We start from the raw sequence: 27,749 nt of genomic DNA, 5'->3' as shown, positions 1-27,749 counted from the left end.
TATTCAAAGCTGCTGGAGCAGGAGCCGAGCGGGAAGAACTGCAGGAGGACCTTGTGAGAGGGGGGGGAGACTGCACAGCTGCAGGGCAGAGGAAACTGAAGGTGGACGAGGGCAAGGTGACGCAGCGAGGGGAAGAATAAGCCACGCTGCTGGGCTGCACAGGAGCAAACGAGCACCGGCTTAGCCTGGCTGGACGGCTTTCCTGTTTGCGGCCCGTGGAACAAGCCCCGTGGGCACCTCACCCCTGCTCCCAACCCCCAGTGTAGCCGTGGATTTGTCGGACTGACTTCTTTGTTCGGGAGGGATATAATAATCAGACTCCTGCATCGGTGCAAACAGCACGGGCAGTTGTTACCCACAAGGTAGTTTGAAGCTGCAGGGGTTTCCTGGGGGTAGCGTTTCTGCCCCCAATTATGCATGGTGTTGCCTCCCCAGCCTGCCAGAACGCCTCCCAAGCATGGGGGTCAAATTATGCATCAAATTGTAGGTGCATAGTGCTCTCTTTCTTAGGGGAAATCAATGGTACATCAGATCCGCTGAACTGGATTTTAATTACTTGACTGTGCTTAAGCAGCAGCGACAGTGGGTAGCCCCTGCCCCAGTGAGCTTACAATCTAAGTTTGTGTCTGAGGCAATGGAAAGGTGACGTGACTTTCCCCGAAGGCCACAAGGCGTGGCAGGGGGAGAAGCTGGGTTTGAGGTTCTCAGCCTAGGATCCTCCTCCACTCTGTCCAATCCCGGTTCTGGATCAGCTTCTTCCGTTGAGCTCGGGTGAGGTAGCAACTCTATGGCAACCCCAGAGGGAGATGACAGAGACCAGGGAGGGACGTGCAAGGAGATGGTGGCTTCCCCCAGTCACCCTCCTGCACACAGGCCCTTTAATCTGACAGCCGGTCAGTCGCCCACCCGCCGTGCAGGGAGATCACCGCAGCTCGCCCTGGCTCCAGCAGGAGGTGCTGGTAAACTGGTGCAGGTTGTGGGCCCGCTTAAAGCTGTCCAGCCAGCCATTGGAGGCTTTGAACTCCGTCACCCCCAGCTGCTCGGCTAGCTCCAGGGCCTTGCGCTTCACTATGGCGCCAGAGAGGGCCACGTTCTCGGCCCGCACCGTCCGGATCCAGTCCCACACCATGCTGTTCAGCTGGTCATTCTCAGTCCGGCGCCGCCGGCGCACCCGGTCCCCGCTGGCGTCGTTGAGGTATTCCGTCAGCAGCTCCTCCTTCCGCTTGACGATCTGCCCGATCTGGGTCTTGCTGACACCAAACTGGGCCGCCAGCTCCCGCATGGAGACCTTGCGCTTCTCGTACTCCTGCAGCACCACGATCTTGTCCCTCAGCTTCAGCTCCAGGCGCTTGGTGGCCGCCTGCCGCGGTGGCTTCATGGGCGGCGCGGGCGTGTCCTTCCCCAGGGGGTCAGCCGCTGTGTGGAAGGAGAAAAAGCGCAGGCTGGGTGGATCACAGTTTACACAATGAGTCAGACTGAAAGAAGGTCATTGGTCTGCCAAGGCATTGGGGGGGGGGGTGGTTCATATTTAAGCCACGCCCAGGTTTTGCCCTGAACCTGATGAGGTCCGAGTCAGCGGTTCCCAACTCTGGTCCTCGAGGTTTCCCCAGAGGCGCAGACCTAGGCAGACGCACACAGAGAGGAAGGGCAGAGATGCACAGGCACAGAAAGCGAGAGGGCCACAGACAGAAAAACAGGCAGGCAGAGAGAGAGAGAGAGAGAGAGAGAGAAGCTCAGGTCACAGGTTCAGGAGAGAAAAGTGGGTCGGGGCCTGCTCTCGAGAGCACCACCAGGCAGGTCTGCCTGCTGCTCCCCATGCACAGTTCCTACTATTGTTTGGACAAACTCAGAAACCAGGGAATGCTTCGTTTTCCCAGCCAGGAAACCGTCCATGTGCGGTGACAGAAGGCAGAGGCCTTCTCCACGGGGCCTTCGAAATAAAAACGGCCCCAGCAGCCGGGCGATTTTCCCCTTTCCCAGGAAGGCCCAAGGCTTTCCTCCATCTCTGGGCCTTTCTTACTAGCAGAAGCCTGCTCAGGGATTTCCTTGCCTTCCGAGTTGCTCCAGGCCCAGGGAGGCGGCCTCTCCTTCCATTTGAGTCGTCGGTGCACCTCCGGTCGGGCCGTCGGCTGGCTTGTGGCTGATTACATTTAAAGACACACAACACCAAAAAAAATGAAAGTGGGGCATCAGCGGCTTTTTAAATAAATACCATCGCGGGAGACAAGGCAGCAAGGATGCTGGTGATATAAAGATGATTATTTGGTGGTGGGGGATAAACACGGTCTTGGGCTGCTGTATCTGAGCTGCCTGAATGTCTCCATTGCGCGGTTCAGAAGACAGGCTTGGGGGGGGGGGGGGGGGGCTCGCTGCTGCCCGGTGTCATTCTCCTGCTTCTTTGCGCCCCGGTTCAAACTGAAACCGACATTTTTAACCCGCCAGGGGTCACAAAGAGCGAAGGAGAGAGACTCCGAGAGGGATGCGGAGGGAGAAAGAGAAACTGACCGGCTTATGCAGTGCAGGCTCCCTGACGGGAAGGGCTCCCTCCTCACCTGCACAGGGCCTGGTGAGGCTCTCTTCCTCCGAGTCCGGCCGGCCGCCCGGGAACAGGGCCTTCTCCTGCTTGATCCACCGGGTCAGTTCGGAATCCAACATGGGGCAGCCTGGCACGAAAAGCATCCAAGAGACACACACCCGAAGAATTCATAAGGTCCTCAGTGCAGGCCCAGAGGAACGGGGGGGGGGGTTCTACGCGGTTTTACACTACGGCGCGTGGCTGGCGCACGTGCACAGACCGAAGGGAAGCCACGGGGGCTATTCACTTTCAGGCGCTATAAATCACGGTGGAGGGGAAGGAGAGGTTTTTACTTACTAGTGGAAGGATTGTCGGTGATTTCCTTGCCATCCGAGTCACGCTGCACCCAGGGAAACGGCCTCTCCTCTCGTTTAAATCGCCAGAAAATATCCGGTTTGATGCACGGATCACTCACTGTTAAATAATAATAATTTAAAAAAGAGACACCGAAAACACCCCACCAAATGAATTCTTTTGACCTGGAAGCTTTCCCCTGCTCCTTTGGGCTTCCAGCTGGGACTGTGGCTCCATGAGCATTCATAGCCTCTGGACTTTCCCATCCCGTTTTTAACTCCCCCCATCGTAGCAACAAGCCTCAGCCAGTGGCCACGCACGGACAAACAGAGACCCAAGGACAGACAGGTGCATGGAGTGAGATGCACATCAGCAGAGAAATAACCGGAGATACTACCCCAGGCACACAGCGCCATGCAGACACCAAAGGACGGATAGATGAAGAGGCAGACAGACAGACAGACACATGAACAGAGAGATCGGCACTGAGACACAGACAACCAAAGCGCCAGGAAGGAGCTCCAGTCACCCTACTCTTTGCCTTCTGTGGAGCTGGAAGCCTTGCAGGGACCTCCTTCCACCTCTCCTCACCTGCACGGGGGCTGCAGAGGTCCTCGTCTTCCTCCTCCTCCTCCTCCTCCAGGTCCTGCTGGCCACCCGGGGATGAGACCTTCTCCTGTTTGATCCACAGGGACAGCTCAGGATCAAACACCGGACAGCCTGGCAGGAAGAACATGCAGCAGACAGCTCTGAAAGGCTCCGCTGGCTTTCCCCGACACACCAGAAGACTTCGGAGGCGGCAGTGGCCCAGACACCAGGAAGCAGGGAGTTAAACTATGGGGCCCAGCTGGCGCCTGCACGTATGCTCCCTGCCACTCACACGCCTATGCCTGTCCCCATTTAGTCCTTCGCTGTCTCAGCTATGTCTCCGGCCTGTTCCTCCTTCTCCTTTCCTGTCTGCCTTTGCCGTTCTGTCACCTCTCTCTCCTTTATCTCAGTGGGCCTCTTTCTCTGTCTCTCCAATTCCTCCCTCTGGCCACCGCTCTCAAGATGTTGGAGTCGCTAAGGGCCTGCGATTTCTGTAACCGCTCCACCAGCCCTCCCCTCTCACAGACGCCGTCAAGGTTTCATTCTTTCAAGTTTCCACCTTCCTGGCTGTCTCTCGTCTGCCTCCCACTATCCATCTCCACCCCCATCACCATCTCGCTCCCTCCCCTTTCGTGTCTCACCCTCTCTTCCCTCAAACCTTATCCCCCTCCCTCCCCTCCTAAGAGCTGTGCAGGGGCAGGCCCTTGGAGATCCTAAAGATCAAAAGAGGGCTCCGTGCTCCCTGTCCCCCGGAGCCACCTCTCCTCCTTTTCAGAGGGTCAGAGAGAAGGAGGCAGGGAGTGCCAGGCTCTCTCAATGTCTCCCACTAGGCCCCACGGCTGGAGCCACGTGGCATTTCTGGCCTACGGCTGGGGGACAGGAGGGCTGCAGGTCCGCGTCTCGTGAAATCACCACAGCCAGAGGCCGTTCTGCTTCACTGCTAAGCCCCCAGGCTATGCTCTCACGCGGGAGCTCCCTTACTCACCGGTGGAAGATTCGTTGGTGCTTTCCCTGTCATCCGAGCTCCGCCGGGTCCATGGGCGTGGCCTTTTCTCCCGCTCCACTCTGAGGTAAATATCCGGTTTGATGACTGGATAACCTGTGGCTAAACCAAAATAAAAATGGAAAAGGATAAATCCAATTTTTTAAAATTTTGCTTCCGTCAGTTACCAAGGAGGAAAGAGAGAGAGAGCGAGCGAGCCCATGCTGGACATTTCCCTAAAGGCATCCGCTTTTTCTCCGCATGTCCGGCATTAAGAACATAAGAACGTGCCATACTGGGTCAGACCAAGGGTCCATCAAGCCCAGCATCCTGTTTCCAACAGTGGCCAATCCAGGTCACAAGTACCTGGCAATTACCCAAACATTAGATAGATCCCAAGCTACTATTGCTTATTGATTACTGTAATAGCAGTTTATGGATTTAACCTCTAGGAACTTATCCAAACCTTTTTTAAACCCAGTAACACTAACTGCTGTAACCACATCCTCTGGCAATGAATTCCAGAGTTTAACTATGCGCTGAGTGAAAGAGAATATTCTTTGATTTGTTTTAAATGAGCTACTTGCTAACTTCACGGAGTGCGCCCTGGGTCTTCTATTATCTGAGAGAGTAAATAACTGATTTATATTTAACTTGTTCAAGTCCTTTCATGATTTTGTAGACTTCTATCATATCCCCCCTCAGTCATCTCTTCTCCAAGCTGAACAGCCCTAACTTTCTTAGCCTTTCCTCATAGGGGAGCTGTTCCATTCCCCTTTATCATTTTGGTCGCCCTTCTCTGCACGTTCTCCAGTGCAGCTCTATTCTTTTTGAGATGCGGCGACCAGAATTGTACACAGTAGTCAAGGAGCCACCTGTTCAACCAGGCCGAGACATGAGCCCAAGGACCCTGGCAGCCTGGAATCCACACGTGCACACCATTTGCCGCAGGCAGAGACTACCGGCAAGGGCCGAGGCTGCAGCTCCCTTTATCCAGTGATGATGGCAAGGAGAAACAGGCATTGTCTGTCTCCATCAGCTGTCTGGACTGGTCTAGCAGGATGAGAAGAAACTTGCAATTCAGGAGGGGCCCTTCTCATTCAAACTCACTCGAGGTGGGGTCGATAACATCTTCGCTGGTGGCCGGAGGGTCCTGAAGGTCCCTATCCCGTGACGCCGCCGCCTTCTCCTTAATTCGGAGTAAAGTGCCACGATTGATAATGGTATAACCTGGAGGCAAGGGAGAGACAGGCAAAGAATGAGAGGGAGGGTGGGGGAGAGGTGGATAGGGAGAGAGAGAGAGAGAGAGAGAAACGGAAGCAGCGAGACACAAAAAGCAAGTGGGAGAGAAGGGGAAACAGAGCAGGACAAAATGCACATAAAGAGCGGGAGGGAGAGGGTGAGCGGAAGGTATATAAGGAGGGAGAGAGAGAGAACAATGAGATAGGAGAGGAAATAGACACAGATTCCTGGTTATTTCTTTTCTGTACTTTGTAACGGTTTTCAATTACCACTTTTTGTATTACTTGGGGAGAACAGAGGGACACATTGTGAGGCCAAAAAAAAAAGATTCTTGAATTGGAGAGCTATAAAGAGAGAGCAATACTGCTAGCGCCAGAGAAATAGCAATCAGAAATACAGTTCTTCCTGTACTGTACAAACTACAAAGAGAACGAGGAGGAAGACCTCCGTTAAAAGCCCGAGGGATCCTACCACCGGGACAGAAATAATCTGACCGCGGGCCATAACAAACCAGAACCAGAATCCTCCTTCCAGGCCTGGCGAGCAGGGACACGACGCCCGGGCCGGGTCCCTGCACTTTTGGAGGGCTGCCGCCGAAGCAGAGGTCCGAGGGCAGCGGCAGCAGGGGGGACGCCTTCTGAGCCCCGGGCCTGGAATTTTGCCACTTCTAGAACCGTATCCTCCTAGGCCTGTGCGTAAATCCACGCCCACCCTTCTAATTGTTATTTTCTTTTATAGATGTTTTGCTTCTTATTTTGAACCACTTTATGCAGTACATTGGCAAGTCATCCACAAATGGCCGTGCCTATAAGGGTTTCCAGAGTCTGCATGGCAGAGACGGGCAAAGAAAGAGGACAATGCTGAGAGACACAAAAAGAGACAGGAAAAGACAGCAGACAAATACAAAGAAAAGGCGGGCAGCATGCGAGAGAAGCAAACAGACAAGCAAATCACCTACACCAGAGTGAGAGACCACCCGCGGAGTCGGGGAGGGGAGAAAACTCCTTTTGCACAGGAGCCCAACTCCTACCTACGGCTCCCCACCCAGCCCTCACCCTCTCTGCTTTCCGCTGGTCTCCTGCAGTATCCCCAGCCTTCCCCATTCCGCTAGAGCCTCCTGCAATGTCCTGCTTTCTTTTCAAGACTCCCTCCCGCTCCACGCTGCAATCTACCTGATCAGTCCTTACCTGATCTCCTGAGATCCCAGGGGGATTGCAAGCCCTCTGGAGAGAGGAAAACATCTAGAGTACCTGAATGTAACTTGGCGAGCTATCGATGAAAAGGCGTGCCTAAAGCTACATCAAACATTTTGGACCATTCCACGGTCCAAATTAAAACAACAACAAATACAGCCCTTTCCGAATAGCATTCAAAACATGAAAAGAAATCCTTGAAGCCAATTGATCAAAAAAAGGTGAGCTCTTACAAATGCAGGCCCCGATTTTCAGCCAAGAGCCTAAGGGGTCCACATTCAGCAGCGTTTAGCCGGATAACTTGTGAACATGTCCGCTGCTTGTTCAGCGGGGCGACACGGGGACATTCAGGGGCTTTGCGGGGAGGAGTTACGGGAGCTGGCTAACTCCAGTATTCAGAGGGAGCCGGATTAACGGAGCAGGCTAACTCTGGTGGTACCCTGGAGCAGTTCTAAAGTTAGCCGGATAAACTTCCCGGGCTCACTGTCAGACAGTCGGGGGTATATTCACTGGTGCAGTTGTGGGTAGCCGGATAAACTTCCCGGGCTAATTTTGCAAGCAGGGCAGTAGCTGACCATTACCACCACCACCCCCATAAGTTTGTAGCTGAAAAGTCACATGAATGTAGGGGCCTATGCTTAAGCCTGTTGTTCATTTGCCTAGATTTAGGGCCTAAATCAGGTGCCTAGCTCTGAAAATCAGGGCTAAGCCCCTAACTTTGTTTCCCCACCCTGTACCAAACCCACTTTTTAGGCTCCTAAATTTAAGAGCCTGATGAAACCAGGAACTTCAATTTAGACACTCAGCCCTAGTAACTTTTCAAAAGGGCCAAGTCAGGAGCCCAACTCTAAAAGGTAGGAGTCTAAACCCTTTGAAAACTGGACCATCTTACGTCTGGCCAAAAGTCCCTGAAAAGGCAGGCCCTCTTTTCCAGCCTGCGCAAGGTTTACACTCTTACACCATGCGAGGTACCTGGGGCGAGGCACGCTAGCTGGCAAGGGGGCCCAGACGAGAGACAGGTAATGTGATTTTACCCAGAGTGACGAGGGCCCCGTGGATCTCCCTCATCACATTCCTGTACAGCTCCTTCTGCCAGTCCGTCAGAACCTCCCACTCCTCCGAGGAGAAATAGACCGCCACGTCGTGGAAGATCACCGAGGCCTGAAAAGAGGAGAGGCCTCGTAAAGCACTCGCAGATCCTGTGAATGTGTTTGGGGAGGGGGGCGGACATCTCATGTCCCTTGGACCAAGAATGCACAACCCAACCTCTCTTTTTTTGGATAACGTCCATCCTCCGACTATGTCCAGCCACTGAGGCAACAATACTTGACCAGGGAGGCCCACAGATCATGGCTCTCCTGCAGGTACAAAAGGTACCTCCTTCCTCCCCCACCGGGCCCACAGGTGTCAACCCTCCCTGACTGGCATCCCTTAAACCCTGGAGCACAATCCAGAAATCAAACCCTGATCTCCCTGAAAAAAGATTTGTGCATGTGCAAACCCCCTCCCTACAGTTCTCCCTTAAGGGGCCCCTTCCAATTCCCTCCCCTGATGGGCAGGGCTTTTGGCAACTATTACCAGCCCAGCTGTATCTTACCAGGTCGGAGATAGGCATGGCCATTTTGTTTTCCCGGTGTCCTTTGGCTCTTCCAGCCAGGAACCGGGGCAACGTTATTCACGACTGAGAGGAAGATTAGGAGCTATCCTGGCATGAGAAAATCTTCCTTCCTTTTCGTAAAAATCTGTGGAAAAAGACCAAAGAATTATCTGGCGAGGTCTGCTTGATGTTCCCTTCACCGAGCAGTGAACGGGCTTGGTGGCCGAGACCCAGGGAGGGAGGATGTGTTAATTTCTGTAAGTAGCTATTATTAAATAGATAGAAAAAACAATAAAATATATATATATATATATAAAAAAAAGATTGTAAAGTAAGAATTAACAGAATCTGGGTGCTGAAGTAACAGCATTCTGCAAACAACTCCCCCACATCCCATCCCGTTACCAGGAGCATACTAGCATCTCACAGAAGCTCTTGTAACACTCCAGTAACACCCTTCAAAACCTCCCTGAGCAAGTATCTGTACCACCTTGCATTCCCACCTCAATGCCTGCAAGCATAGAGTGAACCAACTTCTCCTCAAAGAGCCATGCAAGCATCCACTCATCCCCAACTCTTAACTGTGCAAGCAGCCTGCATTCCCACCCCTAATTGTAAAGCATCCTGTAAACTCCATCCTCAACTGTACAAGCACCAGACATCCTTCCAAATCATGAAAGCACCCTGAAAACCATCCTCATCCATTCACACGTCCTATGAACCCTCTCAAGCTGCACAAGCATTCCGTGAACCCTCACCCAGGTCTGTGTAAGCACCTTGCCGGCTCCCAAAACCATCCTGCCACCTGAAACTGTGCAAGCATTCAGCATTCCTCTCAAACCATAGAAGCATCTTGAGAATCACCGTGAAGCATATAAACACCTGAGCCGCACAAGCATCCTTCCCATGCCTTGCAAAGCTATAAAAGTACCCTCCAACCTCCCCACCCTTGCAAACCACATAAGCATCCTATGATTCCACCTCCCTGCAAAAAAAAGCCCTATGCCCGCTCCACCACCTCCCCGAATCATGGGCTTACAACCCACCTCACATGTTTACAACCATCCTGTTCCTCCATATTTCCAGGGCTTGGCAAGATATCCTTATGCCGCCAAAAAAAAAAAAAAAAAACTTTGTTAACATCCTGTATCAGCAAAGTGATCCAGTGGTCGCTGGTTGGGAGTTAAAAAAAACAAACCACATTAGATCTAGTCTCACAGACTCATTCTAAACTTATTTTTAAATTCTTACCTGTCATCAGCTTTAAACGCATTTTGCAAAATGCATTAAGTTTCCACCTCCCACTCCCCAGTCTTCCTGACCTAAAACCTTTGCTGGAGCTGCCCCACCCTGGTATTTCCAGCACACATAAAGAAGATGCGGGATCTCCTGTCAAAAAGAAAATCCTAGGGGGATTGGAAGAGGGAGGGAGACTTCCCCAATCATTCCCAACCCTGCGACTGAAAGGGGAGGGAGAGAAAGCATCAGAGAGGAATGTAACAGTGCAAGAAATCACAGAAGCAGGGGAAGGAAGAGAAGGATGTTTACCTGTGCCCTCCCACAGTGCTGTCTCTTTTCTCCCAGGATCGGGAGGGGGTGGGGAGTTACATAAAAAATGTCAGAAGTCAATTCTGTATTTAGAGGGTGGGGGATGTGGAAGGTCTGTTTGCTTCTTTTGTCCCCCCACCCTTTAGCCCAGGATCAATTGCATTCTCTCTCCTAGGGAGGAGACAGTTTCCCCCCTTCCTTTTCTTTTTTCTTTCTAGCCCCAGCCCCTATTTTCAGGGATTCTTGAAAGTGCAAAGGGAGAATCAGCAGCTGCCTGCGGGGGTGGGATGGTCCCGGCCTGGCCCTGCGGGAGGGGGGAGGGAATGACCGCCTAGTCCCGGTCACTGATCCAGTGCCAAGGCAAGGGCCCTGCACAGGATATAAACAAAGGCCATGGGGGCAGCCATCTTGGGTGCCACTGGGCATGCTCTGGAGGAGGGGGGCGGCGCAGACGTCACGTCACGGACGGGGCGGAGTTATCAGCCAAGTGCGTGCGTGCAGGAGCCGCTCCTGGTTTTCCCCCTTTGCCGTGCATTGCTCTTTGCGGAGGAAATCAGAACTGCCCCTCCCTGCAGGAGGGCGGGCACGAAAACCAGGACGGGATCGGCCTCTCCTGGCGACCCCGGCTCGGTTTTTCCAGGGAGCGCAACTGGACATCTCACCTCTCCTCACCACGCACAGCCTGCGTGCTTCTCCCCCTTCCACGGATTACAGATCGCAGGGAGACGGGGCTGGGAAGCAACAGTGCGGTGGGGGTAGGGGGAGTTACAGTGGGCACCACGCCCCTTGCCCCAAAATGACAGGAGACAAAGCCAGCATCTGGTGCTGGACATTACAACTGTAGTGAAAAAGAATGCATATAAAATCATGGGAAAAAACCCACCCTTTTCATTCTCGCATAATTCATTTGAAAAGAAAAAGAGTTTTACCTTTAATTCCCCCTCATATTCTCCTCTCTCCTCTACTTTTATCTTTTGGCCTTTCTTAGCTGCTTTCCCTTCTTTGACTCTTTCTCCAGTTTTCCACTTGACATTGTTTCCCCTCCATGCCACTTCTCGTCTTTCCATCACTTCACTCTTCTCATTCTATTGTATCTTGACATTTTTTTCATCTTGCATCTCCTCTTATGTTCTCTTCACTTCATCCCTGCCCTCTATCAGTCTCTCCCACCCCTTCACCAGCTGGCTTGCTCCCCTTTCCTTTAACCCTTCCCAGCCTTTCATCCCTGTCTCTCAATATACACACTCTCCCTCCTCTGTGCCACTTCTCTTGTGCTGTCCTTTCTCTAGCTCCCTTCCCTCCCAATGCCCTTAACTCTCTCTCTTTCCCTGTCACCTCCTCTCTCAGGCCCGGCGCTACTGGGTGTGCAAACTGTGCAGTTGCACAGAGCAGCACACCTGGGAGGGCGGTGGCTGCGGTAGAAGGGGCCCACGCGGCTGCCCGTGGACTCCATCCCACCGGTGGCAGAAGAAGGGAGAGGTCCGTGCAGACGCCGGTGGGCTCCATCCCACCTGCGATGGAAGGAAAAAAAGAGGACTGAACTCCGGCAGCTGAAGAAGAGGGAGCCCGTGTTGCGTTCTGACCAGCCTGCGGTATTCAACACTCACGCATCGTGAGATGAGCATAGAGGAAGTGCTAATACCGCAAGTGTTGAATACTGCGGAGCCTGCCGGCACATGAGGAAGAGCCACAGAAAGGACTCATACAGTTCAGGAACTAATCCTGTCTCCCCAATGAACAAGATACTGGGTGACAGCAGAGAAGCGAGACCCCAGAGACCCTGCCTGCCTGCGTAGGTTGCGTGTGTAATGGAAGTTAACTGAGACTAGTTTGAAGGCCACAGGCCAACCTCTTAGTGAACTCGTATTTACTGTTTTGCACTGTGAAATGCTAAAAATTGCTTTGGAGCAGGCAAGAATCTGAGAACTTTAGTTATTGTCAACAGTTCCCAGATGGGAAAGTAAACAGAATACCACAGCTGTGCTTACAACTGATAAGAATGCAGCCAGGGAGTGGACATTGCTCCTATCCCAAGCAATTGCCAGTTTTTAGTGTATAAAAAAGTGAGAAAAGCTAGAGGGAGAAATAGATCACTTCCTGGATGTGATAAAGCAGACTGTCCTTTGGAAATGTAAGCTTTACTCTCTCTCTCTTCATATATATTTAGGTATTCTTGTTAGTAGCTGTTATTATCTGCAATTAACTCTTCTGATTTATTTGATTTTATTTATTCTTTGTTCTGTTCTCTTATTGCTTAAATAAACCTATCAAAACGACCTGGAACCACGATGAACTGAGTCACAGTGTGCATGTATGTGTGGGGTTTTTTTTGGATAATCTTCCCAAGGTATAGTCCTGTTGGCGGGCAAGCAGAAGCCCCTTGGATAAAATCATAGTGTGTGGGATCGGAACCCAGAACAGCCTGTATGTGTGAATGGGAGCTTACCTATCCTTAAGGATCTGCATTGGCTCCCAGTTAGCTTTAGAATTCTACACAAATCTCTCACCATTATCCACAAAAGCATCCACCACCGGGTCCCCCTTGACCTGCAATTTCCACTAAAACTCCACACCTCGGCAAGACCCATCAGGGAAGCCTATAAGGGATCTCTTCAACCCCCTGCTAACAAAGTGGTCCACCGATCAACCATCAGAGAACGGGCCTGCTCGACAGCGGGACCTTCCATCTGGAACGCCATAGCCCCGGACCTCAGACAGGAATCTTGTCTTTTGACTTTTAAAAAAAGACATGGTTATTCAGACAAGCCTTCCCCTAATCAAGGCTAGCTTTGCCATAGCATTGTCATGCCATAGATCAGATGTAGGCTCCTCTGGTACCCGCTTCCTCTACAGTTTATTTTACAATATTTATCTCATTGAGTTCTTTCCCCCTTCTACTTTTCTTCTTCCCAGTTACTTTCCCTTGTTGTATTGTAACTTTTGCTCCTTCTGGTTATGTTACGATCCCCCCTGTTGCTGCGCTACAGGTGGTCTCTCACCTTCTCCCGGAGGCCGCTCCGAAGCCAGGGCCTAGCCTGTGTTCCACCCGGGACTTGCTCCAGGGCCTGAGAGGCCTAGCTGTGCCTGTGGCTTGCATGCCAGCGTTTGGACTTCCTGTCTGGCGACACCCTTCTCCTAAGGGCAGGCCCGCAGCTCTCCACCTTATTTATAGGGCCAGCGGTGGGCGGTCCTGGCAAGCTCCTCCCAGGGAGTTGCCTTCTACCTCCAGTATTTAAGGACCTTCTTTGTCACTTGCAACTTGTCTTTGGATTAAGCATTACAGTTGCCTGTAACCTTGCTGATCCAGGTCCTCCATGTATTGATGGCTCCTTGTCCTGTCTCTGTATGGATGTCCACTACCTGATGTGTTCCTGATGTCCTGATCCAGTTCTGCTTGCTTCTGCCCTACGTCCTGTCTGGTTCCTGAGCCTTCTGTCCTGTTGGGCCCTAGAGTGGCCAACAGGAGGGATTTGTCCCATGGGCTCTTGAGCTTCCCTGCCTGCCAACCGAAGGGGCTTCGGATGTCAGTATCCCAGTATTGGAGTTCCTGTTCGCCTGGATCTTCTGCTTTGTCTTCCCGGCACCCTCCTTTCCTCAGTGTGGTCCGTGACCAGCCTTCCTGGGCTGTGTAGGGTGCGTCTGGGACGGGGTGGTCTGTGACTCAGTCCCACGGGTGGGCTGAGTAGGGCGCCCTGATGGACAGTACCATGTTTCCTTCCAGCCCTCCTCTTCAATGTCTTGCTTCAGCCTGTCTTAGATGTCTGCTTCAGCCCCTGTCTGATGTCTTCAGTGTAAGGACTCTGTCTGCCCTCACCTCTGTCCGGCCTGCTGCCCATTGCCGTTCCCAGCAGCAGGTCCGAAAGGGCCGGGAACAGTCGGAGGACCGTTCATCAGTCAACTTCCCAGTGTTGGCTACCATGGGCGTGCAGGTCTGGCTGAGGGTCAGACTCTGTGCCTGCTTCTGTACCTGCCTGGCTCACCATGCCTGCTCAGTTCACCTCCCATGGTGTGGCTGGGGCTCCTCCCTAGCTTTTGCAGTGGCCCAAGGGCTCACCTCCAGCTCGAGATGACCGTGTGCGCTCGTAACAGGTTAGGGTTATCGTTTGTTAATGCCTCTGTTCCCTGTAAACCGATTTGATTTGTATCATGAAAGTTGGTATAGAAAAGCATAAATAAATAAAATAAATCTTGGATAAGTGGATGTGAATGAGAGCCTGCCTATAATGTGTGGGTGGGTTGATGGGTTGTGAATGGGAGCCTGTCTGGGGTGGGTGGGTGTGAATAAATTGGAGCCTGCCTGGGGGCAATGGGCATGTGTGTGTGTGTGTGTGTGTGTGTGTGAATGGGAACCTGCCTGGATGGGATGGGTGTGTGTGAATGGAAGCCTGCCTGGGGGGTGTATATGGGTATGAAAGAAGTTTGTGCCATCCCCACTAATCCACAAGTTCAGGATGACTGGAAATCAAATGTTTTCAGGTGTGGGAAGTGGGGTGGATTTTTCCATTCTTGTTTTAATTATTTGATGTATTTGCTATTTTTAAATGTTTTATTGCAGTTTTGAAATTTTTAAAACTTTTTATGAACTCTTAATAGATATTATTCTAGTCATGTGCTTACAATATTCTTATTATGATTTATTATAATTGATTTATATTTCTTGATTTTATAGTTTGATTTATGAGGACTGGTGATATTTCTGTTTTTTCCATTGCTTCATTGCATGTAGAGGCTGGCTTGTTGCAGTTTCCAGTTGTTTGTTTATATTTTATGGTCTCTTTATTCTGTATTTGAGGGTCTGTCTGTGTTCTGCATGTGTAAGTGAGGTGTTCTGCTAGCATGTAGTTTCCATGTAGGAATTTATAGCTTTCCTAATAGGGGGTATTTTAGGGCCTGGTATATTTGCCTTTTCATAGATAGGGTTGTTCCTGTTTGAGTGCTTGCAGTTAGTATTGTTTTGGTATAGGAAGTTTACTATATTGTCATTCAGTTTATTCAAGGCTGTCCAAGGGTCAAACCCATACCTAATATGTATTACATTAGGCCTAATGTTCAAGTGTCTTTTCCTTTGCAGGGTGTTTTGTGTGGCACCACAACAGTGCATGTTTTTCTGTACAACACACCGGTGCCTGCTACAGCAGGCATCAATTTTATGTACTAGTAGGTGGGGCAGGAGCACTTGGAGATCATTCCTGCAAAATTTAGAAATTCTGGACCTATGGATGGGGTAAAATAGGATCACAGGAGGTGTCAATTTTGAAAGTTTGGATTGCCGGAGGGAGCAGGGCTTTTTGTTGGCCGCAAAAGGGAGCCAGGGATAGAGTGTGAGACTGACAGTTTCTATTGTGTATTGGGAAAAATAAAAATTGTGTTAAAAAAAACCAAACAGAATTGAGGGGAGGGGCACGGTCATTTTTTGCACAGGGCAGCAAAAATGCCCTGTCTCCCTCTAAAGTAGTCTCCTCTTTCTTTCTCCACTCTCTCCCCCATATCCCCCCTCTCTTCCCTCTTGCCTGTGTCTCTTCTCTCCCATGCCCTCCATGTGTATCTCTTCTTTCCCTCCCTTATGCCCCTTTTTCTTGCCATTCCCCTTGTCTCCACTGTCATGCCCCCGGAGTGGCTCTTTCTTCCATCCAAGTATGTAGCAATCCTTTCCCTCCATGCTCCCTCTTTGTCTCTCCTCCCCGATAACCCTCCAAAACTATTCCCACCCTCCCCTATTTTTCTGTTTCCTTTGTGTGTCTCCCTCCTGGCTCCCTTCAGCAATTTTCTGGGATCAGGGGTTAGCACACAAACGGGAGGAAGCAGGACCCAGACGGTCCTTATTTTTTTATTTAACTTTTTTATATACCAACATTCAAGACGGTGGTCCCATCATGCTGGTTCACAAGAAACAGGGGTGTAATTATAATAAACGTTACCATTTAAACAATAGTGCAGAAAAGCAGTTACATATAACAAGGAAAATAATAACTTGGAATGAGAAGGGAAATGAAGATAAGATAGTTATATATAAGTATAGATAACATTGTAAGAGGTGGCTATTAACGCTATTAACCTTATTCCTGGAGCTCTGAATCAGAGGGTTTTGCTGTGCCCCGCCTCCTAGCTCCGTGGTGTCCAATCACAGCACGGGAAAGGGGGCAGAGGGCGTGGACACAGTGAGGAAGTGGGCGGGACCCAGAGGGCCCTCGCCTCGGAAGACCTGCGGGAGCCAGACGGAAGCTGTATCACAGGGCTTGCCCTCACCTGCCTGGTACCCAATCAAAGCACGGAGAAGGAGGTGGGGCGTGGCCTGCGCAGGTCTCTGCCCTCCCTCCCTCTAATCCGGAAGCTGATGGGCATTAATTTTCAGCACTTGGTACGTCTGACCGGACATAGCACAGCAGGATTAAAATCCGGGCACTTGACAACCCTTGCTGGATCAGCATTTCTGCCCTCCCCCCAGCCTGTAAAATCAGGGAGCTGGGGGGAAAGACCGAACTAGCTTCGGGTGTCTGATGTTTTACGTCCCGGTTCCCTGCCATTTGACAGAGCAGGGACTACAATTCCCAGAATGCAATGGCAACTACTAACGGGTGGAAATCTGAACGGTCCCATACAAAGACGAGCGGGGGAAGAGAGGGGAGGCAGTGAAACTAGGGCAGGCTCAGTCTGGTTCCGATACATCCAATTCCCAACTGCTCAGTAGCTCCCTACCCAATTACAATTCTCCTTTGCATACAGGGACTTGTGGTTCAGATTTCTCCGCCACCCTCACTCTTAGTTCCCCATAGAAACTACTACGCCATGCATGCATTCCAGGGTGGGGCAAAACCAGGACTGGCCCTACATACCCCGCCCCCTTCATAGGAGTAGCGAGGGGTAAATCCGCTTCCACTAAGCATGCTCGGACAGAGGAAAGGTGATGACATCACAGCTGCTGCTGAGCATGCTGGGCCGAGGAGGGGAGGGGGGGTTGGTATTCTTAGAGTCTGTTATCTATGAGTAGGAAAACAGGGAAAAGTGGAAGGAAAATAATAAAAAAAAATCTTGTGCTCTATCCAGCTGAACAAGATCTGGGCTGTTGCTTGGCTTTTTCACCCTTGCCACCTTTGTTTGTGCTGGGACTATCTCACTTTCCATGCGTGGCGTGGGTGGTAATGCAGTTATATTATATCCAGATCGGGGCTGATAGTGTATCCCTTGCCCCAGGTCTCCAGCCCTGACAGGAGGGGGAGGGCTTGCTTCAGGTGAGCACTGGTCTTCTGGTTCTCACTTTATTTACACCCCTGGGCGGGGCAGTGCAGGGTCAGATTCCAGCAAACTACAGAGGGCATAGGGGGGCTGGAAATACTGGGGGCGACTCCAGAGAGTGTAGGGGACTGGGAATGCTCGGGAATACCCCAGCAAAATGCAGGGAGTGGAAGAAACTGGAAATGCTAGGGGAGACACCAGCAAAATGCAGAGTGCAGGCACCCTGCAGGGTAGTTGTTAAACGAGTAAATAAATTAATAGCCTATTTCTTTTATTTTCATTTTTCTCTAGGCTACAGTGGAAAATGATGGTGGCGTAACCCCTCCTCTCCTCATCCTGGAAACAGAAAATGCAGGGGACTGTGTTTCTGAAGGCTTCGGCCCGGGTGAGCGCTTATGACATACTCTTATGACTTTGTTCTGCTGTGACAGGGGGACTCGCCTAAAGCGACTGCCTGACCGGCGGCAGATCTAGTACAGTACCTGGGGGGAATAAACCCTGTATTTTATAAGGTTTGTATCTCCTCTTCAATCCCCTCGGAAAGCCATATAGCAGGGTTATAGTACAGTGATGGGACTGCAAGCCATTTGAGACTGCATGTTGGAGCTCCATGTGTAGCACGTGGACTTCCTATGAATGCTGGTTGGGTTCCTGCAAATTTCCACCCATCTGCATAGAGTGAGTGGTAATAATCCTTCATCTTGCTGTGTAGCGGCATTAATTCCCAGCTCTGTCACTGGCTTTGTATGTGCGACCCTGGGGTGAGTCCCTTTCTGTCTTTCAGCTCTGATCCCAGCTGTGTTGCAGGGGCGTGTCTCAAAAGTGCAGCAGTGCTAGAGGGTAATGATGGAGGGGTTGCTCTCAGCTTCTCTATGGGTCCCATTTTTACCAGACCTTGATTAAAGAGTCTCTCTCTGGTGTGGAGAAGGTTATGACACTGCTAATCCTGGCGTGCAGGGGGAAAAACGTCAGGAATTTCCTCTTTTCATTTTTTAAATTTAATTTTTTTAAAATTTGTTTCCTTTTTAGCATGCCCCTCAATATACTTAGATTGTGCTGAATTGTTTTTGTATGTATTAAATGAGCCACATAGAGCAAAACCCCGTCCCTAGCTATTAGCAAAAAGTTCATATTTGCATATGATGCGATCTGGGGCACTTGCATACAGCACTGACTCGCTAATATGATGCAGAAGGGCCGAGGTAGAATCCTTTTGGCTGCTCTTTCAGGACCCCCCGGTGATCTTCCATGACGTGGTGGCCTATTTCTCGGAGGACGACTGGGAGGCCCTGGAGGACTGGAGAAAGGAGCTGTACAGGAATGTCATGAGGGAGATCCACGGGGCCCTCGTCTCGCTAGGTGAGGCCTGTGTTCCCCCGACTTTTACGCTGGGAGTATGCGTGGCCTCTAGGGTCATCTTGCATCCTCCTCCTCGCTGAGGGATAGGCAGAGTTGTGTAGAATGACCTTGTTGCGGTTTTTTTTTTTTTTTTGCTTGACCTCTTCCCTTTTCAATTTTGTTGCTAAGCTCTTGGGAGTGAGATTTGTGACCTGTATTGAGCTGCACCTATGGGCCAACTTTCTAGAGAGGTTCAGCCAGGCATGGGATTTTAATTTTCAATCTGGTTGCAATTAGGGTGGCCAACGTTTCCGTGGACCATAACTGGACACCCCACCTGACTTACGGATGGGGGCGGAAGGGGTGTGAGAACTGTGCGGTGAGGAGCTTCTGTCATTATCGATCAACAGTCCTCTCATCACTTGGGCTCCAAGCATCCCCATCATGTCACCCACGGCCTCTCTCTGATATGTATCTACCTCCGTAACCCACACTCCCGAACACGCAGTCTCCTTTCTCCCTCTGCCTTCCAAATCCCCCCAGAGGGCTGGGGAGAACAGAACCCCTAATTCCAAATGACAGGTCATAGAGCTAAAAGGGTAGAGCAGTGCCAGATGTTGGTGGTTACAGATGGAATTAAAAAAAAAAAAATCATATTAAATCCTTACAAAACTTTCCAAAGTCACATCATCCGGTAATTACTCTTACCTTTCGTTTCTTTGCGTTATATTCTGCTTTTCAGCACTTGAAGCTGATTGCATTCGGGGACTGTAGTCTCCTTATCCCGTTCTGCGTCTGTGGGGGAAAAAGCTTAGTGATTGGCCCAAGGTCCCAAGGAACCTTTATTCCCCATATCCTCCTGTTCTTGTTTCCCCCCCCCATGTCTCTCCTCTCCTCTTCCTTCCATCACATCCCTCTTCTCATTCTGTCTCATTTATTTGTTTTCTTTACCTCTCACATCTTATTCTTTCCGCAGCTGACTCCCGTACCTTCTGGAAAGCATGCTTTCTCGGTTTCTTTTATCCTCTCCTGTCTCCCTGCGTGCTCTCAATCGTGCACACAGCAGGGCGATCCCCTCCCCCTCCCCCCATCCACTCTCACCCTCAATCCGTTTATCAAATACTTTTCCCCTGTTAAAGGGAGGTAGAAGGAATAGAACAGCACAATAACAAAATTAGAAACATTCCTATATATCTGGGAGCACAAAATGAGCCAACACAAAAATAGGCAAATAATAATGAAATCCAAAGCAAACTAGCAAATGCAACTTTGCGCCACCCCCATCCTCGCATCCTTTCTCTCGCGCCCCTCTGGCTCGACCGTTCATCCATTTCTTTACCCCAGCTCGCCCTCTCTGATTCAGCTCCCAAGGCTCCCCTCCCCTCTCTCTTATCCACAATGGAGGGCTCATGTATTCCGGGTTCAGACCGTGCACCCAGGCATTCTGCCCGGGGGGGGCTGATCTCGCAGGTTTACACTGGGGCTACCCGAGGGGCTTACCCAATATCAACACTCCCAAGTACTGGGATTCTACCTGGGCTCTTAAACCCAGGAGCTTATCCCCTGCACCAACAGCCACACACAAACTTTTGATTCAGTACATCACGGTTCCAGGTACTTAGGAAAGTACATTTATTTGAGCAATAAAATCAGATTACACAGAAGTAATGGTAGATACGAACAACTTGTTACCTAGATCTAAAAAGCTTACATTGCCAAAGGATCAGCCCTACCAATTCCAGAACACGTTCTTGCACTGAACTGCTTGGGAAAGCAGTGATGTTTCCTCCCTCTGAGCGCTTATCAGATTTCAGGCACAGCTGTGTGGCCTTCATTCTCTCTCAGGCTTTAGTATCAGTTAATTGCTAGTTTTCTCATCATAGACTTAATGGAATAACTAAATAAACAGACTCTTGCCTGTTTGTAAACATTTCACAGTGCAAGACAGTAAACAGGAGTTCACTCAGAGCTTGGCCTGTGGCCTTCAAACTAGTCTGTCTGGGTGAGAGCTCTGAATCCATATGGCCTACCCTCTATAAGCATCCCCAGCCTTAGTAACAAAAATGGCTCCAACAGCCAGGCAAGCTCCTGGCCTCTCCTCTCTCTCTGAGAGCCCCAAGATGGCCTCTACTCATCCATTCTCCCTCTACCTTGCTTTTTCTCTCTCATTCCCCCAGGTTCATCGTCCCATTCTCACCCGAGGTCATCCTTCCTTTCTTTCTTCCCACCGTGCATACCTCCCCAGACTCATCTATTCCCACCCCCGCATCACTCGTTTACTGTTGTCCCCTTTCGTCTAAACTTTCTTGTGCCACCGGACAATCTGAGCCAGCAGCAGGCGGCGGAGCAAGCTTGTTCCTTCAGCTGTTTCCTTCGCCTCTTCAGCAGGTGGGGTGGGAGAGAGAGAAAGCAGGGAGTGGCATCTGGCCCAGGCCGCTGGGGTGAGAATAGGCCCAGGCTTCTGCTGGCAACACGGCACAGTTAAAAACTGGGTATCTGGCCCTCCTGGGATAGGGGGAGCGGCGTGGAGGAAGATGCTGGAGAAGGGGAAAAAAATAGAGGCTTGGTGGAGGCAGGAGGGAAAGGAGATAGGAGAGACAGGAATGGACGTAGACAGGAGAGGAATGTAGTTTGGAAGGAGCTGAAAGAGGTTAGAAAAGCTAGGGAGGAGTGAGAAGGGGAGAGATTGAAGCAGTACTAAGGCTGAAAGAACAGACGGGTGGGCTGGGGGAGGACGTTATGTGCACTGCAATAGTACAAACACACAAGGGAACACTGGAAAGGGAACACCGCACATGGGACTCCTCGGCGCACGGCGATTCAGTCTATGCTGACGCCCAGTTTGCAAGGCAGATGAGTTGCTGGAAACGTGGGTCACTCTCCAGACTTTGGAGCTGCCCATCTGCCCCTGCTCCTCATAGCGTAGCAGAACCGGTGACTTCTGTAAGACTCTCCCCTGCTCCCTGATTCATAGTAAAGGAGTCTCGGTCCTCCTGACTGAGGGTTTATGCGATCTGCTGTCTTCTGAGCAATGAAGGACATTGTGGGAGCTCTCCTGTGCCGCGCTTGTATGATGACCGGAGCTCGTTCTGTGCCCCTGTGAACAGGATACGGCATCGTGAACACGGAGGTCTTATTCCGCATTAAACAAGAGGACAAGCCCTCTGCCGGGGATCCTGCGGCCTCGAAAACGAGAGAAGGCACCAGTGGCCACGCCACCGATAAGCAAGGTCTGTATTCCCCCCTCAGACAGATGTGCGACTCCCTTCCCCGCTGCAGCTGGGAGACTTCTGTTACATGACAGGGGCGGTCCCTCGTGCCGTCTACCTCCCCGTCCATGTCTAGTCTCGGAGGCGTCCTGCCTGGGCTGTCTTTCCCCCATCTCCCTCCTCCTCATCTGAGTGGTGGGGTGGAAGGCGGTCGGGACGTCATCCTGCCAGGCCTCGCTCTCTATCTCTGTCTCTGTGCAGCTTTCGGGGGGGGGGGGAGGGGTCCTGCCAGGCCTCTCTCCTCATCTGCCTCTCATCAGGGAGGCATCTTGCCATTCTGTCTCCCCATCTGGCTCTAACCCAGGGGGCCAAGCCTCTCCTGTCTTGCAGGCTACAGATGCCCCTGTACAACCAGTACGTTTGACATCCAAATCCATTTTGAGTGGGAAGGAGGGGGCTCGCTATTTTGATCACACAGTCCCCGCTTCTGCTTCTCTAGGACCAGCCCGCTCCACTCCTTTTTTTTTTTTTTTTTTTATTTTCCTTCACTTAATGCCTGTGCTTGGAGTGCTACCTCCTGCCTGCAAGCAGAGCCCCAGATACCTCCCCCGCTGCTGTTTGACTCCATCAGAGTCTCAAAGCGTGATGGGACGCGGGGAGGGGGAGGAAGGAGCGTAGTCCATGGAGAACGTCTCTCGACCCGGGACCTTTTTCCTCTCCGTGCAGGCGCCCTCGCCCCCCAGCCCGACATCCTGCTGCGCATCAAGAAGGATGACGAGGGAGAGCGGAAGGTGGCTTGCGGCGTTCCCTGGGCACTCGAGAAGAGCCCTACCACGAGTGAGTCTTAGACTGGCATAAGCGCGGGGGGGAGCGTGAGGGGGGCAGCAAAAGCCCAACGAGGCCCAAGCCAGGCGCCTGAGTAGGAGGTTCATAGGGAGGCCCTGAGGTGGATCCGGCAGCCGCAGCAGGGGAACCTTTTTAAGGCCTTCCTCTCGGCGACAGTGATGAGGGTCACCGGTGCAGGAAGGTTGCCTGGCAAGTGAGTTTGATGCCGGCGGGGGGGGCTGGGTGTATGCGTGGTGGTGGCGACGGGGAGGGTGCCTCCTGATTTTGCTCGTGTCTCCTGGGGCAGGCAGAGGAGGTGGGGGACTGCGTCCTCGGCACAGACGAGGGTCCGCCGTGTCTCCCCCTCTCTCGCTCTGTCGGCAAAGGCTAAGATACGTGTGTGTGTTCTCGTGGCAGGCAACCCGTTCTTCGACACCAACATGTCGCTGTGGATCAAGCAGGTGGACGAACCCTACGAGAGTGACTGGGAGAATTCGGACAGAGACAAGGATGCTGACGACTCCCCTGCAGGTGAGAGAGCTGGCGGCGCACGGGGGCTCAGCTGAATTTCCCCCCCACCTCCCCCTTGCTGTGAACAAACGATGCAGGCGTAGAGGAGCTTGGTAAAGCATCCCTTACCGTCCATGTTGGTCTTGCCACAGACCCTGATGTAGGGAATGCAGCAGGGGGTAGGCTTGGAGTGGTGTCCGCCGCGTCCCCTTGGCAGGTGTCTTTCTGCAGCAAACTGTTCAACACAACCCGGGAGCCACGCGACTTTCGGTTCTTCTTGGGGAGGGAGCCTCCGAACTGCGAGGGTGTCTGGGGCGGGCCCTCAAGGGTGAGGGTTGTAGGCCCTGAGCGTGAGAGAAGAGTGGATTTCCGAGCTCTGCGTAGGCACCTGAGAGGAGGTCTCGGGGGGGGGGGGGGGGGGAAGAGGAGCATTTAGCCCCATACGCCTCCCCTTCAGCGTTGGGGAGTCTGAGAGGGAAAGTCCCACCGAACCTCGGAAGGAGTCTGCGTCTGGTTTGCCGGTACCGTTTTGGGAAGTTCCTGAGCAAAGAGAGAACTCTGCACTCCCTGGCGGAAGGTATCGGCGACCGTATCTGTGATCTTCTGGAACTTGATGTCTGTGGTTTGCGTGGAATATTCCAAAGTGTACTCCTTCTGACTTTTCCTCTGGAGCATGGGTAAGAATCTGGGCCCCAGCACAGCTAGTTGGCAGGATAAGGGCTGTATAAGGTTCTTGGGTGAATCCTGCAGAGCAAAACCAAGCTTTTTGGTGCTTTTTCTATCTCAAACAAGGAACTTAATCCGGCTTGCATGGGGTTGGTTTAGATGAGTGGGGATTATTTTTACTAATTTATTTATTTAAAAATTTTTCTATACCGTTAAGTTAAATAACCATCACAACGGTTTACAGAAGGGCACGTTAAAGAGAAATATGGGTGGTATAGATTACAAATTACTCGTGTGCCATCATAGTACAGTAACTGATAGCTGGATGGTTCATTTGGTGGTGGTGGTTTGTGTTGTAGAATTTTATTATTTTTTTGTGTGTTTTATTGAAACCTGTAAAGCAACAAATAAATGTTTTTAGAAATAAATGAAATGTTGGTATAGACTTCGTTGTCGGCCACCCTGAGATTTGCCCCTCTGCTGGCAGAATTATTCGATGTCGAATCCTTTTTTTTCGGGACTCCCTGTGGTTCTTCTCCTCGCTGTACAGGGGGACAGGGTGGGTTGCAGCTGAAGGCCACCTGTTTCATATCGTTTTCCTTCTCAAGCAGCAGATCCCACCTCTCCGGTAAAGGTGAAAGAGGAAAAGGAGGATTTGTATTACGACGAGGGCCAAGCCTCGGAAGGGAAGGATAGAAAGCTGAATCAGCAGCCAGGTGAGTGGGCGGGGTTACCCCCTTCCTCCTGGGAATAAACTTCTAATCCCCTAACTTTCTCTGATCTTGGTGGGGGGGGGAGTCACTTTTTACAAGAAGCACGTGGGAAGGGTAAATGGGAGCCGGGGCGAGAGCTTCCCTGGTCCTGGCTCGGGTCTGCATCTCTGCACCAGCCCTGGCCCATTTTTCCCATTTTCCATCGAGCAATGGGAGGAAGCAATCTCGAGGCTGAGGCTGGTCCAGGCCTAGGCATTTTGCATCGGGGTTGGGCTCGGCAGAGGGGCTCGGCCCACGTCTAGGTCTCTGTGCCTAGGCTCAGCCAAGCTTAGGGATTGCTTCCTTGATTGATTTCAGTGGAGAAACACAAAACGAATGGAACGAATAAAACCAATGAACCAACATAGAAAACATTTTTCTCCTCTACATTCCTAATAGGCAGTTACAGCCCTGAGCAAAAAGGCAGAGGGGTAACTTGCATGGAGCAGCAGTTGCACCCCAAAACCCCTTGCTGGGCAAACTGGATGGACCTTTTTTGGTCCTTATCTGCTGCTGTCATTTATTACGTAGCTATCTCCCTCTGCCGCAGATCCTCTTGCTGAAAAGCTCTCTGCACACCCCACATGTTACTTGTGTATGGTTACAAATGAGAGTTTTCACATGGGAGGGGGGAGGCCTTGCAACATGGCTCCTTCTGGCATGTGTAATCGTGTTGTGCATCCAGCCTGTAAGTATCCCCCCTTTATCCTCTCTCCCATCACCACCTTCGTTGGCTTTCTAGCCCAAGATGTTTTGTTTCTCCATCCCCCACTTCAGCCTGGCCAGTGGCATTTCATACCCGCCTCCTTTGGCTGGCTGGGAGGGGTGGGTAGGAGGAGGTCATTTTAGAGTAAAAAGACTTCAGGCCTAAAGTTGTACGTGGATTGATTTCTCGCCTCAAGTTGTGGTCTTCAAGCTTTTATTGTAAATCGAAATGTTTTGGAGGACACGTTCAACAAGCACAGCTCGAAGGCTTTCCGGTGAGTGAGGCTCATTGAAACCAGGTAAACTTAGGAGAGGGGGTTCCCCGGAGGACAGACGGAGCTTAGCAAGGTCAATGGTATAAGGTTTGCTGTTTTCAAGCTTGTCGCGCAGTCCCCTGGTACCGACAGTGACACTTCGACCTTTGTCCCGGAGGTGGCCATGCGCAGGTATCTCTGTGGTGCGTGGCATGATGGGTGAGAGATCCTGAGGACCCATAAATACAAAAGCAAGACTTTTTTTTTTTTTATTGGCATATGAAGCATTTTTCTAACTTTTTTTTTTTACTCCTTTCTGTATCACAGCAGAGGAAGAAAAAAAGCAGGAGGAAGAGGGAAAGCTAGCCAAACCTGCGCCAGACAAGCCCGGCCGGAACCTCTTGCAGAACGTGGCCTCTTCAAACCTGGTAAAGTGCCGGAGTTTCTTCCCGGTCCGGGCAAAAGCCTTCAAGTGCACGGAGTGTGAAAAGAGCTTCAAGAGCTTCCACTCCCTCACTGTCCACTGGCGGACCCACACCGGCGAGAGACCCTACAAGTGTACGGAGTGTGGGAAGAGCTTCAGCCACAGCTCCAACCTGGTCCAGCACCAGCGCATCCATACGGGCGAGCGGCCCTACGTCTGCAACGTGTGCGAGAAGAGCTTCACCATGAACTCCCACCTGGTCACGCACCAGCGGCTGCACACGGGCGAGCGGCCCTATGCCTGCGAGGCGTGCGGGAAGCGCTTCACCATGAAGTCGCACCTCATCACCCACCAGCGGCTGCACACGGGCGAGCGGCCCTACAAGTGCAGCTACTGCGATCAGTGCTACCGGAAGACCTCTGACCTGGTGCGCCACCAGCGCATCCACACGGGCGAGAAGCCCTACCACTGCAGCGAGTGCGAGAAACGCTTCAACAACCTCCAGTGCCTGAAGATCCACCAGCGGGGCCACCGCGGCGTGAAGGAGTTCCAGTGCAGCCAGTGCGAGAAGAGCTTCCTGCAGAACTCTGACCTGACCCGCCACCTGAAGACCCACTCTGGGGAGAGGCCCTTTCAGTGTCTGGACTGCGAGAAGAACTTCAATCAGAGGTCGGCCCTGGTGCGTCACCAGAAGATCCACTCGGCCGAGCGGGAGCACAGGTGCACGCAGTGCGAGAAGAAGTTCACGCTGAAGTCTGGCCTGGTCCGCCACCTGAAAATGCACGCCAGGAGGGCAAAGATGGATGAACTTTATCAAGGCTACCCCATAAAGGAGGAGCCGCCTTGGCTCTAAAAGCTGTACCTTTTTGGCAGAGGGCAGGTGCCAATGCTGGGGGGAAAAATCCATCTGCTGAAATAAAGTGCAAGCCCCAAAAGAGAGGAATGGAAGGCCTTGAGTCCTCCATCTTGTGTTCTCTTCTGTTTTCTCGGTGCCCTTGGTGGTAAGGCAGCCATTTTCACCCCCTAGTTCAATTTTTCTTTTGGAAGTGGGATATGTTGCCATTGGAATCTCTCTGTTCTTTTTCTGGCTTTTCTTTTTTTTTTTTTTAAATCCGTGAAATGCTTTCTGCTTGGTTGTGGAGGCTATTTCCAAACTGCATTACAGTTTTTAAGGATTTTTTTTTTTTTGTGGAAAGGCCTGATTCCAGTGGAAGGACCTTTCCCTGCTGTAGGACTAAAATGTCGCTCGCAACCTCCTGGGCTGGAGGCTGGAATTGGGGTCTGGGGGCGAGGAGCACTAAACACCACCGTGGGGATATTTCATAAACTCGCTGGGGGGGTGGGTAATGGGACTGCTCTGTGCCAACTCTCCCTGTTTTGATTTAAAATCCTTTCCAGTCTTTCCCTTGGGGATAGTGCCCTCTCCGCTGGGCTGCAGGTAGCTTCAGTGGGCATGCGGCATCATGGAGCGGAGGATGACGGCGTGGGTGCGTGCTGTAAGCCGAGCCACCTTTCTGAGGGTGGCTACACTCTCTCTTGCCATCTCAGCTCACTCCCCCCCCCCCCCCCCCCCAAAAGAGCAGGTCAGTCCCTTCCCTATCACCAAACCTAAGATATTTGGATTATACGAATGCACAATGGCAGTGCATGAATTTCTAACCCCCCCCCCCCCCCCCCCCCGAATGGCACAAGATGTTCCAGTTCCCATAGGGGAGCTTAGGCTGGGATGAGGGGGGAGGGAGGAAGAAGCTATTAACCAGCAAAAAAAAGAGAAGAGAAATAAGGTTGTAAAGCGATCTTGAGAACACTGCTGG

General features: G+C 51.6%; 2 protein-coding genes across 17 annotated transcripts; one reads left to right on the top strand and one right to left on the bottom strand.

Annotated features, from left to right (window-relative positions):
- Positions 1-532: 532 nt before the first annotated feature.
- LOC115080459 (zinc finger protein 282-like) lies at positions 533-13,083 on the bottom strand. Of its 8 annotated transcripts, none has more exons than XM_029584647.1 (11): positions 13,019-13,083; positions 9,518-9,573; positions 8,472-8,616; positions 7,909-8,035; positions 5,550-5,669; positions 4,443-4,562; positions 3,461-3,589; positions 2,873-2,989; positions 2,553-2,663; positions 2,021-2,140; positions 533-1,416 (listed from the first exon to the last, which is right to left on the bottom strand). In XM_029584647.1, the coding sequence occupies exons 3-11, from the start codon at positions 8,493-8,495 to the stop codon at positions 923-925; spliced, it is 1,362 nt and encodes a 453-aa protein (XP_029440507.1). In that variant the 5' UTR covers positions 8,496-8,616; positions 9,518-9,573; positions 13,019-13,083; the 3' UTR covers positions 533-922. The 8 variants fall into 8 exon arrangements, with proteins under 8 accessions (XP_029440507.1, XP_029440508.1, XP_029440509.1 ...); XM_029584648.1 differs by lacking the exon at positions 13,019-13,083 and adding an exon at positions 10,949-11,081; XM_029584649.1 differs by lacking the exon at positions 13,019-13,083 and adding an exon at positions 10,682-10,716.
- LOC115080455 (zinc finger protein 391-like) lies at positions 12,128-26,878 on the top strand. 9 transcript variants are annotated; one of them, XM_029584634.1, is made up of 8 exons: positions 12,128-12,150; positions 17,544-17,637; positions 18,482-18,611; positions 21,698-21,820; positions 22,526-22,636; positions 23,042-23,155; positions 24,409-24,516; positions 25,839-26,878. In XM_029584634.1, exons 2-8 carry the CDS (start codon positions 17,602-17,604, stop codon positions 26,786-26,788), a joined length of 1,572 nt encoding a protein of 523 aa, XP_029440494.1. In that variant the 5' UTR covers positions 12,128-12,150; positions 17,544-17,601; the 3' UTR covers positions 26,789-26,878. The 9 variants fall into 9 exon arrangements, with proteins under 9 accessions (XP_029440494.1, XP_029440499.1, XP_029440493.1 ...); XM_029584633.1 differs by lacking the exon at positions 12,128-12,150 and adding an exon at positions 16,323-16,377; XM_029584632.1 differs by lacking the exon at positions 12,128-12,150 and adding an exon at positions 16,812-16,920.
- The last annotated feature ends 871 nt before the right edge of the window (positions 26,879-27,749 follow it).

This window comes from Rhinatrema bivittatum, chromosome 19 (assembly GCF_901001135.1).
Source record: "Rhinatrema bivittatum chromosome 19, aRhiBiv1.1, whole genome shotgun sequence".
NCBI classification, from domain to species: domain Eukaryota; kingdom Metazoa; phylum Chordata; class Amphibia; order Gymnophiona; family Rhinatrematidae; genus Rhinatrema; species Rhinatrema bivittatum.
Note: the sequence above shows the minus strand (reverse complement) of the source record. Positions and strands in the feature narration are given on the sequence as shown.

Excerpts from the sequence above, each read along its gene's own strand:
- LOC115080459 (XM_029584647.1), bottom strand. The coding sequence starts at position 8,495 with ATGGCCATGCCTATCTCCGACCTG. Across the intron at positions 2,141-2,552 it reads CCTCACCAGGCCCTGTGCAG|CCACAAGCCAGCCGACGGCC; the intron begins GTGAGGAGGGAG and ends AAATGTAATCAG. Across the intron at positions 1,417-2,020 it reads CCCTGAGCAGGCTTCTGCTA|CGGCTGACCCCCTGGGGAAG; the intron begins GTAAGAAAGGCC and ends CCTTCCACACAG.
- LOC115080455 (XM_029584634.1), top strand. The coding sequence starts at position 17,602 with ATGCAGGGGACTGTGTTTCTGAAGGCTTCGGCCCGG. Across the intron at positions 18,612-21,697 it reads CGGGGCCCTCGTCTCGCTAG|GATACGGCATCGTGAACACG; the intron begins GTGAGGCCTGTG and ends CCCTGTGAACAG. Across the intron at positions 21,821-22,525 it reads CCACGCCACCGATAAGCAAG|GCGCCCTCGCCCCCCAGCCC; the intron begins GTCTGTATTCCC and ends CTCTCCGTGCAG.